The following is an 18,601-nucleotide window of genomic DNA, read 5'->3' as shown; positions in this document are numbered from 1 at the left end:
TGGCACCCTTTGCTCTGTCAAGTGGTAGTAAGCAATCGCTGGACTGGACAGGAACACTTCAAAAGTTATAAAAATTGGTGTTCCACCATAATTTTCTGGAAAATATGTCTTCAAACGTTTTACATGCATGGCCTCTCATGGGACGTTAGCAAGTCTCATGAGAATTTATCTCAGCTTCAGGTGCCACCAGTGAAGGGTATATGTGACGTTTAATGATAACCTCAGAACCAGAAATAGAACTTAGGGTGACATCAGAATGTATCTGGTTGCTCAGTACGTTATGTGCATTTATTGAGGTTCATAGTGTCTTAATGAAATATCGATCACAAACATGCAGATGGTAACAGTAAATAGCAAGTAATTGAAAAGCATAATGGCTAAATGAGTAGTTTAAAAATGAAAAAAGAATCTTGCCAACACACAGCATGATGGGAAAGTTTTTTTTTTCTATTTCACAATCAACAATGTTACTATGAATTTTTTAAACCGTATATATCAATAAAGCAACTCAATTTGTCCTAATAAGCAATATACCACTCTGCAATACACAGTTGTACCACCTAATCTTATCTGAATGTCTCCTCTTTAGACCATGCATAGAAGGTCCAATCAATGTACATTTTATTTTTTTTTTTTAGCATGAATGAATATTGCTGATGTTTTTTTTTTTTGGTTTTTAAGCATGAATGAAGTTCAATCTTAGAGAATAAGAGCTAAGCAAAATTACACAAATAATACTACATTAAGAATCTGATTTAATGCAGGCCTCCATGAATATTTCAGGTCTATAAAATAGAATAATTTTAGGGAAAACGTTCTTGCTCATTCCTGCAATTAAGTGCTGATCTATCAAGGGGTTACCCTTCTTAACAACTGCAGAAATAGACTCTTGTCTACTACTGTATGCAGTAACAATTACATGGTGTAAAGAAGAATCTAATTCATCTTATTCAAAGTGCTGCTAAATACCAGCATTTGTAACTTTTACATTTGTTCAGTCACTCAATTTTAAATAGCTTGTGTTATAAGTCTGCAACAAACATTTAAATGAGGTAAGAGAGAAAAGAAAAGGGAGTTGAGTGAAGAGGGAGAAAGCACATGACATTTCTGAATAGATTCTGGAATATCACGCTAAGGGCTATTGAGGTCTCTTGGGAGAGAGTGAGAGAGCGAGAGAGAGAGAGAGAGAGCGCGATAACATGGACATAATGAGGATCTCATTCATAAGCACTAGTGTGATTACCATCTTCTACATCCCATACAGACTTGTTCTCTGCCATTAATTACCAATCCTCTTTTCTGTCTTGAGCCTTACTTGAATATTGTGCATGGCAGATTGTCATGTACCCATGGTAGGCCGTGGTATATTGTACACAATTTATAGTTTTCCGTCCACCGATACAGATATGTTTAAGCAAGGAGAATGGGTCAAATGTTCATTTGCAAAACATTCAAATTTAGTGTTTGTGAGATCTCAGTATTAATATAACATATTATACGGATATAGTACATATTGTATTTGGAAGTTGCAAGGTAGTTGTAACTGTCTTGGCAACTCTTTTTCTGACAGAATAAGTGAGGAAGCAATCTTGTCTTTGTGGGTTTTTATTACAAAAAAGAAAAGTCTTTGCAAAGAGAGGAAAAGGTACAAGTCTTACGAGTTGTCACTCCTTACTGAAGCCCAGACAAATTATATCGAAGTGAGAGAGACAGAGAAAGAAAACAAAAGAATTGTCTATGTCCAGCTGAAACAAGTATTACACACACAGAGCTAGTCGTCACAACATAACAATAAAGCATGTGAAGGTTGTCTAAAACTAATAGAAGTAATATTTGATGTATATAAAACATACATTTTACAACACAGCTCCCCCCTTTGGATTATATTAATCTATTGTTAATCACATAAAAAAGGAAAATTAACAAACATTATTACATCCTAACTATCCATCCATCCTTTCACTTTCTTACTACCTAAAGGTCAACACTAAATAATCAAAACATTAGAAGTCAATCAAAATAATATAACAGTATAATGTGTATTAAAACAAATAATTCATTAATAATTAAAATAAATAAATAAATAGGCAGCTGATGGGTACCGGCTGGCCAAGCGGAATGCAGCTTTGTTGGTCGCTGAAGCAAAAACTCGGGCATGGGAGGAGTTCGGTGAGGCCATGGAGAAAGACTTCCGGACGGCTTCGAGGAAATTCTGGTCCAACATCTGGCGTCTCAGGAGGGGGAAGCAGTGCACCATCAACACTGTGTATCGTGGGGATGGGCACTGCTGAAATCGACTCGGGACGTTGTGAGTCGGTGGGGAGAATACTTTGAAGACTTCCTCAATGCCACTGACACGCCTTCCCATGAGGAAGCAGAATCTGGAGTCTCTGAGGCAGGCTCTCCTATATCTGGGGTTGAGGTCACCGAGGTGGTTAAAAAGCTCTTTGGTGGCAAGGCCCCGGAGGTGGATGAGATTCGTCCGGGATTTCCTAAAGGCTCTGGATGTTGTGGGGCTGTCCTGGTTGATACGACTCTGCAACATTGCGTGGACATAATTGACAGTGCCTCTGGATGGGGAAACTGGGATGGTGGTCCACCTTTTTAAGAAAGGGGACCGGAGGGTGTGTTCCAACTACAGGGGGATCACACTCCTCAGCCTTCCTGGTAAGGTCTATTCAGGGGTGCTGGAGAGGAGGGTCCATCGGGAAGTCGAAGCTCAGATCGAGGAGGAGCAGTGTGGTTTTCGTCCTGGCCGTGGAACAGTGGACCAGCTCTACACCCTCGCCAGGATCCTCGAGGGTGCATGGGAGTTTGCCCAACCAGTCTACATGTGTTTTGTCGACTTGGAGAAGGCGTTCGACCGTGTCCCTCGGGTGGTCCTGTGGGGGGTGCTTCGGGAGTATGGGGTACCGAACCCCGTGATACGGGCTGTTCGTTCCCTGTACGACCGGAGTCAGAGTTTGGTCCGCATGTCCGGCAGTAAGTCGGACTCGTTTCCGGTGAGGGTTGGACTCCGCCAAGGTCACCGATTCTGTTCATAACTTTTATTCTGTTCGTAACTTTTATGGACAGAATTTCTAAGCGCAGCCGAGGCGTAGAGGGGGTCCGGTTTGGTGGCCTCAGTATTGCATCTCTCCTTTTTGCAGACGATGTGGTTCTGTTGGCTTCATCAAGCCGTGATCTCCAACTCTCACTGGAGCGGTTCGCAGCAGAGTGTGAAGCGGCTGGGATGAGAATCAGCACCTCTAAATCTAAGAGCATGGTCCTAAGTCGGAAAAGGGTGGCATGCCCTCTCCAGGTCGAGGATGAGATCCTCCCCCAACTGGAGGAGTTTATGTATCTTGGGGTCTTATTCACGAGTGAGGGAAGAATGTAATGGGAGAACGACAGGCGGATCGGTGCAGCGTCTGCAGTGATGCAGACTTTGTATCGGCCCGTTGTGGTAAAGAAGGAGCTAAGCCGAAAGGCGAAGCTCTTGGTTTACCAGTCGATCTACGTTCCTACCCTCACCTATGGTCACGAGCTGTGGGTCGTGACCGAAGGAACAAGATCCCGATACAAGCAGCCGAAATGAGTTTCCTCCGCAGGGTGTCCGGGCTCCCCCTTAGAGAGAGGGTGAGAAGCTCGGTCATCCGGGAGGATCTCAGAGTCGAGCCGCTGTTCCTCCACATCGAGAGGAGCCAGATGAGGTGGCTGGGGCATCTGATTCGGATGCCTCCCTGACGCCTCCCCGGTGAGGTGTTCCGGGCACGTCCCACCGGAAGAAGACCCTGGGGACGACCCAGGACATGGTGGAGAGACTACGTCTCTCGGCTGGCCTGGGAATGCCTCGGGATCCCCCCGGAAGAGCTGGATGAAGTGGCTGGGGAGAGGGAAGTCCCGACCTGACCCGGATAAGCGGTAGAAAATGGATGGATGGATGGACAAAAATTTACAAAAAATTAATCCTTGCAACAGGAGCTTTGAGATGCTCTCGACATACAATCAACAAGTTGATGCTTCAGCTGACCTTCACGAGCTTGACTTAAAAATTCTGCGTATGGTTTCTGAATGGATGGATATACTCTAAATGAAATAAATTACAATTCTCACACTGCTAGCCATAGCAACACATGGTGGATTTAAAAGGGTCAGAAGGTAGTTGCTGGCAAAGTGTTCCATTATTAAAATTGACCATGTAATATTTTTTTTTTTTTTACATTTTTAGTGATGGTTTAGTGGTTCAATCACCTGACCTTGGCCCAGGCTGTGAGAATTCACACTCAGTGATGGTGTGAATTTGAGTGGAAATAAGTTTGTCTCTATATGTGGTCTGTGACTGACTCGGGTCCAGACCAGACCCTGCGAAGTGCACAGACATTTTTGGAGGCAGTGCTCAAGCAAAAAAATATGGCACCCACCACCAAAATGATTTGTAGAATTAAGAAAAAAAACAATAGTATATATTTAACTTATGTATGTATTTCTGTTAACACAATCAACACAGTCAATAATAAACACATTAGCAAAAGAGGTCAGGAGTAGCATATGTGCACCACAGACCAGTAAGGGCCACCATTCTTAGAAGGACTCAACTAAAAACCCCTCAGATAACAAAACACTTGGGGTAGAATTGATGACAGAGAAGGTAATTGTCTTTTTTTTTTTTTTTTTTAAATTGATGAATGAAGATAAAGTGAGCTGCAGAGAAAAGGCAAAGGCGCTGGTACCACTCGAGGTCTATATCTGTCCATCTGTCTGATAAGCGTTGTAGAAAACAGCCACCATCAATTTTCAATACTGTTTATAATTTTCAGTAATAAGTTCAACCTTCATAATAACATGATCAGCATGATCAGTAATAAGTTCAACCTTCATAATAACATGATCAGTTTATTACAAAATGGCATCCCCCATGACCTGAAATTGTCTTTTGGTTGTCCCATTTAATAGTTCTTAGTAGAAGCCATTGTTAGTCTTTTATAAATTTGTCTTTCGAGGCATTAGTGAAATTCCACAGTTAACATAAGGGAAATAAAAAGAAGAAACAGAAGCATCTCACGCAGTGTTCAAAGTCATCTCGAATGTATTAAGTGATGCCAGCTGGCCCTCAACCCAGGGAGCAGTGAAAGAGACAATTACACCCATCCAACAACTCAAAGCTCCATCTGAACCTGTTGGACAAGCAGAGGAGAATGTAAGAGGGGACAAATGTCATCTAAGCTCAGTGCATGCATCATGCGATGTGTTGAATCGATTTAACAGATTCATTAAGAAAAGCCTTATGTCAACAGTATTCCCAGTAAAGTATTTGTTTATTGGGTGGAAACATTGATTTGATAAATTTAAGAATTCAGACTATTTCAAAATTGAGGATAATTTGTAGGTCAACTGATGCATGAAATTCCGAAGATGCATCCTGAATTAGATGGAATGACACTGGAATGACAACCATTATCTAGCACGGGGAAACCTTCAATTACAGATTTGCGCTATTGCCAAGCACCTTCACCAAGAATACCCCTCAGTTTCTCCTCACTGGTGACTTATTGATCTCCTGTTGTCTCTTCCTGATGGAAATTGATTACTATTTCCCCTGAGGTGTGTGTGTGTGTGTGTTTGTGTGTCATTCACAACACAATTTGACATTCTTGCAAGCCTTTACAATGAGATTTTCATAGATATGGTGCTACGGTGATGTGACGAAATGGAACGACAGCCTGCCTCGCTCAGTCAGTAATGGTAGCATTCGCTACTCAACATCACCTCTCTTAGTCCTAATCCTTCAAAAGACCACAAATGCCTCCTACAGGTATATGTTAGGACCATTTTACATTCTGTACATTAACCCAGATGAAAATGAAAGTTTTTAGGGAGATGTTTTTCATATGCTTCACATGGAATAAATATGTAATTATCTTTTATTAACATTTCCTTATCTTCTAACTAACTCATAACAAATCCAGAAACTAGCAAGATCCAATTTCTTTTTTAACACAACAACAACTATTAATGTCATTATTTTGATCATGAGCACAACTCCTGCCTCTGAAAATTGAAATGCTGTTGATCACAAGAAGAAACAAGACTGAAGCACAGAGACATTTAACCTGACACGTTCCATGAAATAAACTTTTCAAAAACAACTAAGCAAGAAACATCACAGTGACCCTGTGATAAAGGCAACAGTAGATTGCCCAAATATATCAGGTAAATTTAAAATGTTTCTATGCTGTTGTATATAAACACAACTAAATAGTATACTTTTTGACATTGTAAAAGTAGCTTTTGTACCTTGAAGATGTAAAAGTGCTATCTAAGCGGATCATATTTACAAGTACAATTTTGGTTAGAAAACAGACATCCTTCTTTGGCAGAATGCACAATTTTACTACCTTAGCACGCATTCTTATATTTATCTGAAGGATCTGCCTAATCGTGCAGTCTCTGACCATAAAATGACCCTCAATTATTTTGCAATGTGATTGATTAAAACTTAGCCGAATTTGCGTCTTTAAACATCGCGTCTCGAATGGCATGGCAGTCCAGGCAAAATGAGAGTTATAGTTTTAAAAAAATCAAATTTTTGAGATTCTGAATGATCTAAGGTTTGACTTGGGGACAGTCACTTACAAAACTCCTTTCAACGACATTTTCTTATGTCTGGGTCATTTCAGTGCACTGTGACAGTTGTGTAGTGCGGCCCCCCTATCAGAGCAGATTTTTGGATGCGCTGTCCAAATTTGAAACACAACGTTACACAGGGGGTGGCACTCGGAATGCGTTTAACCATACAAAACATGGCTTCTATAAGGTTGCTGTCTTCACCAAAACTATTGTGGCAGATTTATTTTCTGCAACTCGGTAATATGCCTGTCTTCCGCTAACACGATTCGATCACTTCAAACTACATTTTCCACCGGCAGTGCTTGGTAAAAGATCACAATCTTACAGTAACAAGTCCCGCACAACATGCCTGACAACAGCGCATGCAGTTTGTTAGCGTGAGCACACAATTTAGCACCTGCTTTTTTGCCATTTAGTAAATCAGGCCCAAAGACTCTAGAATGTGGTCTTCTTGTCAATCATAACACAAACGCTAAATGCTAAACAAACACTGGATGACGACATACAAGAATAGACTGTAATGTTCATTCAATTAAATTTTATAAAGTCACCTCTCAACCAATACACAGTTGTTTCCTGAGAAAGAAAATGAATCCACAATTGCTCATAATAGTGTCCTCGAAGGTAAATAGGCATAATATAAATCAGATTACAAAAGCCGATTGCTTTCTTTACAAACACCACAATGATACTGTACTTAACCGGAGCCTTTTTGTCACCAGGTGAACATGTAGAGAGACAACTCTGCCGCGATGCCATCCTGCCTATGCCAGTCATCTGTGAGGTGCCTTGCCCAAAGGACTGTGCCCTCAGTCCTTGGACCCTGTGGTCCCTCTGCTCCCACACCTGCTCTGGAAAAAATACAGAGGGCAAGCAGACCAGAGCACGCTCCATTTTGGCCTACAATGCAGGAGAGGGTAGGAGTCTACACTCAGAACTCATTTGAACCTGGGAAAATTTCATAACATGCAAACAGTTTGATTATTCCATATAATAATTAAGGAAGGCAGCACGGTGAAAGACTGGTTAGCACATCTGCCTCACAGTTCTGAGGACCGGGGTTCAATCCCTGGCCCCACCTGTGTGGATTTTGCATGTACTCCCCGTGCCTGCGTAGGTTTTCTCCAGGTACTCCGGTTTCCTACCACATCCCCCCCAAGAAATTTGTGCGGTAGGTTGATTGAAGTCTGTAAATTGTCTGTAGGTGTGAATGTGAGTGGGAATGGTTGTTTGTTTCTATGTGCCCTGCGATTGGCTGGCGACCAGTTCAGGGTGTAGCCCGCCTCTCGCGCGAAGATAGCTGGCATAGGCTCCAGCACGTCTGCGACCCTAGTGAGGAGAAGCGGTACAGAAAATGGATGGAACTCGTGTTGACTTCTATTCATGGTTCTTCATTACTATCATTGATATTTCCAGTTTTTAGTACTTTAACGTAAGCTGTTTTAGAATGTAGTGAGGGCATACAAAGTTACCTTCACCCAATATTTTTCCATTGATTTGTTGGCCCAGCCAAATCCAAGCTCTTCATAGTTGAAGCACAGAGTCTTTGGTATTACGGGAATGGACTCTATGCACGCACCACTTATGCGTTTGGGGTAATGAGTCGGACAGGGAGAGGCAGAGGGAGACAGAGCTTTTCAACGGCAGTCACTCTTGTTGTTGTGATGGTGAAATTGTCTCAGTGAATGTTAACTTTCCAAATGTGTTAAAATAAAAAGCCGGGTTGAATTGCTGAACATAACGGGGGGGGGGGGGGGGCAACACTGCTATCCTTTCATCTTTAAAAAGTAAAAACTTTTCATGAAATTTTAACCTTGAAAAGTACCAGTACCGAACTCATTCACTATTATGGTTTTATTCTAATTATTTAGATTGAATTGTTACACAAGCCCGAAGCTGGTCGGGGTGCTTCGGTTGGACTAGGGGACCCCTGGGTTCTGGATAGTAGGTAGCGTCCTCCTGGCTGGGTCCCCCGCGAGATGGGCTCGCTGCCATGGCCTCCCCTTGCAGGTGGAGGGGGCAAGGCCCACCCTTCAGCAGCTTCGTACACCGGTTGACTAACATGCATGTGATGTGGTGTTCATTCACTAATAGCATATCAACTCACAGGTTGGTGTTTAGACACTATAAAAGCATCCCAACGCACCACTCATCAGTAGCACTGCCTTGCTCATTTCCCACATCCTGTCCTATCCTCCCCTTTTCTGTCCTCTGTCATCTTGTTCTATTGGTTAGTTGTCGCATGCCCTCGCCGGCTTCACCCCACCCCGCCACCCCCAATCCACAAATAAGAATATGATTTGACTGTTGTAATATTACTTGTGCTAAAATATCTAGACTGTCTGACTATTGTTCTGCTGTGGTTCGCACCCCTATTCCCCTTGTCCGTTCGGTCCCTCTGTCTGTCCCCTAAAACCCTTTTTCTGTCGGGGTGCATTGTCAATTAACATCAGAATAATTAATAAATAAAAAAATAAGCAGAGGGAGTATTTCAAACTCCCCTTTTGCATAGCAAAACTATCCCAGCACAAAAGGCATACAGATCCACCATCCTGCATGGCCGTGCAGCTGAACAGGACAGGTTAAAAAAAAAAAGGGAGGTTATTTTTCAGTCAGATGGCGCCCCAGTAGCTTGAGATGGATTGACATCGGAAACTCGTACACTATCGTAGACCATAATGTGAGTAGCTTATATCTAAATAATGCTTGATTTACACAGATAGAACTGTCTTGTTTTACATGCCTACATCCATCCGTCCATTTTCTGAGCCGCTTCTCCTCACTAGGGTCACGGGAGTGCTGGAGCCTATCCCAGTTATCTTCGGGCAGGAGGCGGGGTACACCCTGTACTGGTTGCCAGCCAATCGCAGTGTTTTACATCCCAACATACTTATTCCGATAACACGACCCACAGATGGTTGGCGCCTGGCTTGGCAGTTCTCCCAAATTGAATTTCTTTTTTTTTTGGACCCAATGTGATTGTAACAGCTATTTTCGCACTTCTGGAACACGTTGTGCAACATGCTGTTTCTGGCATGTTCACACCAGCAATTTGTCAGACTTACATATAAAGATCCTTTCTAAAAAAAAGTGAATATCATGGAAAAGTTTATTTATTTCCATAATTCCATTCCCAAAGTTAAACTTTCAGAGATTACAGATTCAGGGCTCACAATTTAAACAATTTCAGCTCTTCCAGCTCCTTCCCTCAGGTAGGCGCTACCGATCAATGCAAACTAGAACTAGCAGACATTCAAACAGATTTCTTCCCTCTTGCAATCAACTTCTTAAACACCTAACCTACAATTACATTGCAACATGTTGGCAATTTTTTTCCTTTTGTCTTGAGTTTGTTGTCACATTTTTGTCGGGCCAATTATATATTACTCATGCACTCACTGTACTGGTCTCACCACGCTGCACTATTTGCATATCTGTTGTTGACCAATACTGGCCACTCACGCCACAGTAGCATCTGCTCCATTTGCACACTGACTGAGGAGTATCTGCAACATTTGCACAATCAAAATTGTCCCAGACTATCGTAGTATTCGAAGTACTTGAAGTGCGCCCTTTGCACAATGGTCATTGGACTGGACTATTGCAATATTAGTCATTCGAACTGTTCTAAGTGCTAGAGGACTCTGCATCTTTGTACTATTGTCAAAAAAAAATAAAAAAATAAAGATGTACCGGCATTACCAGATAACTATTAACCCTTTATTGCTCAGTGACTGTTTTTCTCAATGTCTTTATGCTTCAAACGTCTTCTCTGTCAATTGACTGTCTGTTGTCGTACTAGAGCGGCTCCAATTACCGGAGACAAATTTCTTGTGTATTTTTTGGACATACTTGGCAAATAAAGATGATTCTGATATTTTACATAATTTGGGCTTCCAGCTCATAAAACCCATGAAATCAGGAATTAAATTTTTTTTATTACTGTAGTTTCATGACCATAAGGCGAATCGTATTAAAAGGCGTAGTCTTAATTAAGGGGTCTATTTGTGTATTTAACACATACATAAGGCGCACCGTATTATTGGGCGCAGGCATGGTAAAACATACACTAGCTTAAAACATACGGTATCATGGATGCACTCTAAAACAATGTTTTTAAAAAGGCAGCGGGAGCAAAACTGAGTTCGGTTGTACTTTATCGAAGTATTTAACAATGTACTCACGTTATTTTTGGATCAATCCTCATCCACAAATCCATCAAAGTCCTCATCTTCTGTATCCGAAACGAACAGCTGGGCAAGTTCTCCATCAAACACGGCAGGTTCCCTCTCGTAATTGTCGGAGTCAGTCTCGTTGCCGTGCGGCTCCTCAGAAATGATGGCGGCTTTTACGAAAGCTCGAACAACAGTGCAAGGAGACACGTTAGCCGAAACATTCGCAATCCATTCACAAATTTTGGCGTAACTCGCCCAGCGCTGCCTCCTAGTCTTAGTAAAGCTGTGTACGCCATCTGTCATCCATGGATCCCACGCCGCTCGCAACTTCACTTTGAACGCCCTGTTTACACCGATGTCCAGCGGTTGGAGTTCCTTTGTCAAGCCTCCTGAAATGATGGCAAGCTCCGAGTAATTGCACTCAGTCGAATGGTGACTGTAGAGACGCTTCTCCCGACTGTTCTTTGCTAATTAATCCATTGCTCGAGTTGGTCTTCCAACTCGGGCCACTCAGCTCCGTCTTCTTGACTTGGCGAAGCTCATTTTCCTGCTTCCTCCACTTGAAAACCATGGATTCGTTGAGCTTGAATTCTCTCGCAGCTGCTCGATTCCCATGTTCCTCCGCGTAACTGATAGCTTGCAGTTTAAACTGTGCTTCGTAAGCGTGTCTCTTCATAGGTGCCATTTTTGGGGGTCCTTAGCCAAACCGATGTTGTTTTGCACAATGCACATACCGGAACTATATACCTACTGGGGACGTGCATTTAGCATCCTCTTCCTCCAAACCCTTGGACATTGATTCCCGAATGAAAGGTACACTTTACTTTCATCGGAAAACGAGGAACTTGAACCACTGGCCAACAGTCCAGTCCTTCTCCTTGGCCTAGTTGAATCAGGCACAGAAGTGGCTTGACCCGAGGAACTCGACAGTTGTAAGCCATCTCCCGCATGTGTCTGAATGTGGTGGTTTTGAAGCTTTGACTTCCGCCTCATTCCACTTTTTCTGGATCTGCATCTTCTCCTGGCACATTTTGTCCTTCCAGGAGACTTTCCATTGATATGCTTGGTCACAGCACTCTGTGAATAGCCAGCCTTATTTGCTATGAACTTTTGTGGCTTACCCATCCTATGGAGGGTATCAATGATGGTCTTCTGGCCAATTGTCAAGTCTGCAGTCTTCCCCATATTGAACCCAACAGAGACAATTGAACAAAACTGAAGCAATTTAATGACACCTGGGGAAACCCGTGCAGGTGCTTTGAGTTTAGTAGATGATTAGTGTGTGACACTCCGTTTACAGCATTTATGTCCTGCAAAATTTGGGCTGATTTCTTCACAATAGTCTATATTTTTAAATTCCTGATTTCGTGGGTTTTATGAACTGAAAGCCCAAATTATGTAAAAAATAAACAAATAAATACTTGAAATTGTTTAAATTGTGGGCCCTGTATCTATCATCTATGAAAGTTTAACTTTTTGAATGGAATTATGGAAATAAATAAACTTTTCCATGATATTGTATGCATATTTAGCTTCATTAGTTCCTAAACCATTTGACAGATATATAATGGAACATTTCTGGTAAATTATAGAAATTTCCTGGAAAATTTCACAAAAGGTTAACCATAGAAATATTCAGTGAGACACTTTCAATCAGTTACTGAGAATATTTTTCTCATTCGCTTTGGTACATTTCTCGAATCAATCTTTAAATTTGCACAACAAGAAGTTAATTTCTCAAAACAAGTCATACAAATAGCAAAACACTATGGACTACCTGGAAAAGTCAATCTCTTGCTCAAAATCCTTTGTTACCTCTCAAAACTAAATATCTGCTTCAATGAACATGTCAGTACCATCAGAATGACAAGTCTGTGTGTCATTGTGTACGGATAAGACAGTCAAATTGCTTAGTCCTGTTGTCAGTGTAACACTGCCTCACAGTACTGAGGACCCGGGTTCAAATCCGGAGTTTGCATGTTCTCCCCGTGCCTGCGTGGGTTTTCTCCGGGCACTTCGGTTTCTTTCCTCCCACATCCAAAAATCATCCATGGTAGGTTGATTGAAGACTCTAAATTGCCCATAGGTGTGAATGTGAGTGCGAATGGTTGTTTATTTTGTTGTGCCCTGCGATTGGCTGGTTACCAGTTCAGGGTGTACCCCGCCTCTCGTTCAAAGATAGCTGGGATAGGCTCCAGCACGCCCGCGACCCTAGTGAGGATAAGCGGTACAGAAAATGGATGGATGGTAAGTATAGAAATCATCATAGAAATACAGTTGGCTTGATGCTCCTCGGGCCTGCTTCCTCCTCTTCTCTCCATTCCTTGCGTCCCACTGCGGTCACCTCTTCTAGTGGGGGGGCTGGGTGGGCGACGGCGGGCTGTGGGGCCTGCTGTGGGGGTTTCGTCCCTGCCTGGTTTGCCTAACCCTAACCCAGTTAAGGTTGTACCCCGCCTTTTGCCCAAAAATAGCTGGGATAGGCTCCAGCACGCCCGCGACCCCAGTGAGGATAAGCGGTACAGAAAATTGATGGATGGATGGATGACACAAGCAATTGGTCATGTAATAAACAGCAGAGAATTGTTCATAATCATTTGCATAGGTGTACCAAATCATTTGCAACTTGTTCAAAGAAATGAGAAACAGCTTTTTTGATGTGCACCATTGACTCAATGATGTGAATATTGAACAAGTAATTTTGAGAATTTCAATTCTGATCTGAGAAATGTACCAAAGCAACTGAGAAAAACTGTATTAGGGCCCTAGCAGCGACTACTGCGAGGTTCCTATTATTATTATCCATCCATCCATTTTCCATACCGCTTATCCGCACTAGGGTCGTGGGGGTCCTAGAGCCTATCCAAACTGACTCTGGGCGAGAGGCGGGGTACACCCTGAAATGGTCATCAGCCAGTCGCGGGGCAGATATAAACAACCATTCGCACTCACATTCACACCTACGGGCAATTTAGACTCTTCAATTAACCTACTATGCATATATCCGTCCATCTTCTGTTCCGCTTATCCTCACTAGTGTTGTTATCCATCCATCCATTTTCCATACCGCTTATCCGCACTAGGGTCGCGGGGGTGCTGGAACCTATCCAAGCTGACTCTGGGCAAGAAGCGGGGTACACCCTGAACTGATCGCCAGCCAATTATATACACATATAAAATAGAAGAAAGTCTATAGACTGGGCTTGTTGGAAGTGTTCAGCAGATTGTTTCTTGAATTTATGTCACGTTTGTGCCTATGGGAGGGAATTCAATATTTATCTTTTTAATTAGCATTTATTACAACATTGGTGTGTGTGGGCCCTGTAATAGTGAGCTCCCCAGCTGATATATTTCAGCTCTGGTGAAATTTAATTATATCTCATGTTAATGTTTCTGCGAAGGACATTAGATAGAGGTCAATAATAATTTCGGTCAAGCTCTCTTATGTCCATCAAGGACTGACTGAAAGACATCATTCAGTTACTCTCTGGGATGATAATGGCCAACCATCTACTGGACCTTTCCACTGATGTCACGGTTTTATAGTGAAGGTCACATTATATTATATATATATTATATATAGTTCCCCACCTGAGACAGTATTATGTTTATAGCACTGTGGTGACATTCTGCCCTGCGGGGCCATCTTATCTCTATTAATCTTTAATGATGGCCAGTAGAAAACCCTACCGTAAGTGTCTTGTACCTAACGGGTAAAAATCAATTAACTATTGATAGCTCTCTTTTGACTCACATATCACAATCAAGCTTACACTTTACAGCTTTGTTTGTACCCATTATTTTGTTCCTTCCAATTTATGACATGTGCACCAAATGCATGTTTCCGTTATCTCTGACCGATGCTGTGGACTCAATTATTTTTCAAAGTTGTACTTGTTGTGAAGTGTGAAGAGAGGGGCGTAGCTGTCAACTGATCACCACCTGGTGGTGAGTTGGCTCCGATGGTGGGGGAAGATGCCGGTCCAACGTGGCAGGCCCAAACGTATTGTGAGCGTCTGCTGGGAACGTCTGGCAGACTCCCCTGTCAGAAAGAGTTTCAACTCCCGCCTCCGACAGAACTTTGCTCATGTTCCGGGGGAGGCGGGGGACATCGAGTCCGAGTGGACCATGCTCTGCGCCTCCATTGCTGAAGCGGCCGACCGGAGCTGCGACCGTAAGGTGGTCAGTGCCTGTCGTGGCGGCAATCCCCGAACCTGTTGGTGGACACCAACGGTGAGGGATGCCGTCAAGCTGAAGAAGGAGTCCTATCGGGCCTTTTTGGCTGGTGGGACTCCTGAGGCAGCTGATGGGTACTGGCTGGCTAAGCGGAATGCAGTATCGGTGGTCGCTGAAGCAAAAACTCGGGTATGGGAGGAGTTCGGTTAGGCCATGGAGAAAGACTTCCGGACGGCTTTGAGAAAATTCTGGTCCACCATCCGGTGTCTCAGGAGAAGAAAGCAGTGCACCACCAACACTGTGTATAGTGGGGATGGGGAGATGCTGACCTCGACTCGGGACGTTGTGAGTCGGTGGAGAGAATACTTCAAAGACCTCCTCAATTCCACCGACACGCCTTCGCATGAAGGAGCAGAGTGTGGGTTCTCTGAGGCGGGCTCTCCTATCTCTGGGTTTGAGGTCACCGAGGTGGTTAAAAAGCTCCTCGGTGGCAAGGCCCCGGGGGTGGATGAGATTCACCCGGAGTTCCTAAAGGCTCTGGATGTTGTGGGGCTGTCCTGGTTGACACACCTCTGCAACATCGCATGGACATCGGGCACAGTGCCTCTGGATTGGCAGACAAGGGTGGTGGTCTCCCTTTATATGAAGGGGGACCGGAGGGTGTGTTCCAACTACAGGGGGATCACACTCCTCAGCCTCCCTGGTAAGGTCTATTCAGGGGTGCTGGAGAGGAGGGTCCGTCGGGAAGTCGCATCTCAGATTCAGTGTGGTTTTCGTCCTGGTCGTGGAATAGTGGACCAGTTCTACACCCTCGTCAGGGTCCTCAAGGGTGAATGGGAATTCGCCCAACCAGTCTACATGTGTTTTGTGGCCTTGGAGAAGGCGTTCGACTGTGTCCCTCGGGGAGTCCTGTGGAGGGAGCTTTGGGAGTATGGGGTACCGAACCCCCTGATATGGGCTGTTCGGTCCCCGTACGACCGGAGTCAGAGTTTGGTTCGCATATCCGGCAGTAAGTCGGATTCGTTCCCAGTGAGGGTTGGACTCCGCCAAGGCTTCCCTTTGTCACCGATTCTGTTCATAACTTTTATGGACAGAATTTCTAGGCGCAGCTGAGGCGTAGAGGGGGTCCGGTTTGGTGGCCTCAGTATTGCATCTCGACTTTTTGCAGATGATGTAGTTCTGTTGGCTTCATCAAGCCGTGAGCTCCAACTCTCACTGGAGCAGTTCGCAGCCGAGTGTGAAGCGGCTGGGATGAGAATCAGCACCTCCAAATTTGAGACCATGGTCCTCAGTCGGAAAAGGGTGGCATGCCCTCTCCAGGTCAGGGATGAGATCCTGCCCCAAGTGGAGGAGTTCAAGTATCTTGGGGTCCTGTTCACAAATGAGGGAAGAATGGAACAGGAGATCAACAGGCGGATCGGTGCGGCGTCTGCAGTGATGCGGACTTTGTATCGGTCCGTTGTGGTAAAGAAGCAGCTAAGCCGTAAGGCGAAGCTCTTGATTTACCCCTCGATCTACGTTTCTACCCTCACCTATGGTCATGAGCTGTGGGTTGTGACAGAAAGAACAAGATCCCGGATACAATCAGCCGAAATGAGTTTCCTCCGCAGGGTGTCTGGGCTCTCCCTGAGAGATATGGTGGGAAGCTCGGTCATCCGGGAGGATCTCAGAGTAGAGTCGCTGCTCCTCCACATCGAGAGGAGCCAGATGAGGTGGGTGGGGCATCTGATTTGGATGCCTCCCGGACGCCTCCCTGGTGAGGCGACCCCGGGGACGACCCAGGACACGCTGGAGAGACTACGTCCTTTGGTTGGCCTGGGGGCCTCGGGATCCTCCCGGAAGAGCTGGATGAAGTGGCTGTGGAGATGGAAGTCTGGGCGTCCCTGCTAAAGCTACCCGCGACCCAATCTCGGATAAGCGGTAGAAAATGGATGGATGGATGGATGATGTCTTTGTGGGAGCTGGATGTAAAGCTGAGCTGGATTGCGGCCAGGGAAATAATTTCACATTTGCCTTATAGTTGCCTTATAGTTGAAATGCCGCATATGTCTTCAATCTCCTGTTAAAATGTCCCGGCGACTACAAATCCCAGTGATGACAGGAGCTTGACGTGCACTCGGATGACATTGGTGACCCTCTCTGTGCGTTCTTTATGTAATTTCACAGGGTTTTTGCGTATGTATGGTCAGGGCCATGTGCAAATTTAGTCCAACTTGAACATTTCCATGGATGGAAATGTTCATATGCATGCTTTACTCACAATCCTGGGGGAACACATGCTTGATAAATGAGGGCCCAGGATTTATTGTATATTTATTTTGTCCTGTGTGTGTGTCCATACACAAATCGACAAATAGCAAACGAGATCTAAGAGGAAGTCAGAAGCTGGAGTGAAGTTGAATGAGTTTGTTTTCTTCATTCTCTTGAAATAAATATTTTTGTAAAACTGAAATGAGACAGCAGCAAAACAGCAAATCCCGGTTTCGCCTGTGTGGAGTTTGCATGTTTCCCCCGTGCCCATGTGAGTTTTCTCCTGGCACTCCGGTTTCCTCCCACATCCCAAAAACGTGTGTGGTATGTTGATTGAAAACGCTAAATTGCCTGTAGGTGTGAATGTGAGTGTGAATGGTTGTTTGTTTATATGTGCCCTGCGATTGGCTGGAGACCAGTTCGGGGTGTACCCGCCTCTCGCCTGAAGATAGCTGGGATAGAATCCAGCACGCCCGCGACCCTAGTGGGGATAAGCGGTACAGAAAATGGAAGGCTGAATGAAATGATAAAGAATTATACCGCACAAATTCTGGCATGTTACTCCAATTACATATTTACAGGAATAATAATGTAAAAGGAAGTAAATAATGTAAATTGCAGTTCACTGTAGAAACTAGTACCTATCAAAAATAAGGCTGGAATTTAACAAGAAAATACTACAAGCAAAATCATACAGGGCAAGAAAATACTTTATACTTGAGGTTATTTTTGTCCTGGATGACTATTAATAGTAGACTGACTGATAAATAAAGCTACACGATCGTGAACAGTTCTAAATTATAATGATCTTACATGTATGAAGACCACACTGATGTATACACCATTACATGTCCTTTAATAGGTGGAATCCAATGTCCCAATATCAGTGCCCTGCAGGAGGTGAGGAGCTGCAATGACAACCCCTGCACTGTGTACCACTGGCAGACTGGCCCATGGGGACAGTGCATAGAGGACTCCTCCATCCCAGCCACCAACATGTCTGTGGGTCACACACATGGAGATGATTCCTCGTGCTCAGTAGGGATGCAGACTCGTAAAGTCATCTGTGTCCGAGTAAATGTGGGCCAGGTTCCTCCCAAAAAGTAAGATAGCCTCAAATAATGCAGTCCATTTGTATTTGTATGTCATAAAAGTGTGTGCATGGATGTTATTTTGTGTCCTGAACAATGGTTAGTCACTTGATATCATAAGGTGTTGAATGGACTTGAATGATGATCAACATTTTCTGTACGTCTGAATAGCAATGTTCAAATGTACAAGTCGGCTCTTGTTTTTCGCCTTTGATCATGGACACCCACGTACAGTGCAAATGCTTTTTTGCTCCCTCTGCTTGCTGCTTCAGCTCTGTCTACGTTTTTCTTGCTGATAAGATT

General features: G+C 43.9%; 1 protein-coding gene across 1 annotated transcript in view; it reads left to right on the top strand.

Moving 5' to 3' along the window:
* Nucleotides 1-18,601, top strand: part of thsd7aa (thrombospondin, type I, domain containing 7Aa) — a 148,569-nt gene that overhangs the window by 77,936 nt on the left and 52,032 nt on the right. The window contains 2 exon segments of the mRNA XM_061664897.1: nucleotides 7,332-7,526; nucleotides 18,070-18,310. Coding sequence (XP_061520881.1) covers nucleotides 7,332-7,526; nucleotides 18,070-18,310 — 436 coding nt within the window.

The sequence above is a fragment of the Phycodurus eques genome, chromosome 20 (assembly GCF_024500275.1).
Source record: "Phycodurus eques isolate BA_2022a chromosome 20, UOR_Pequ_1.1, whole genome shotgun sequence".
NCBI lineage: Eukaryota > Metazoa > Chordata > Actinopteri > Syngnathiformes > Syngnathidae > Phycodurus > Phycodurus eques.
This window is presented reverse-complemented; position numbering and strand designations above follow the sequence as displayed.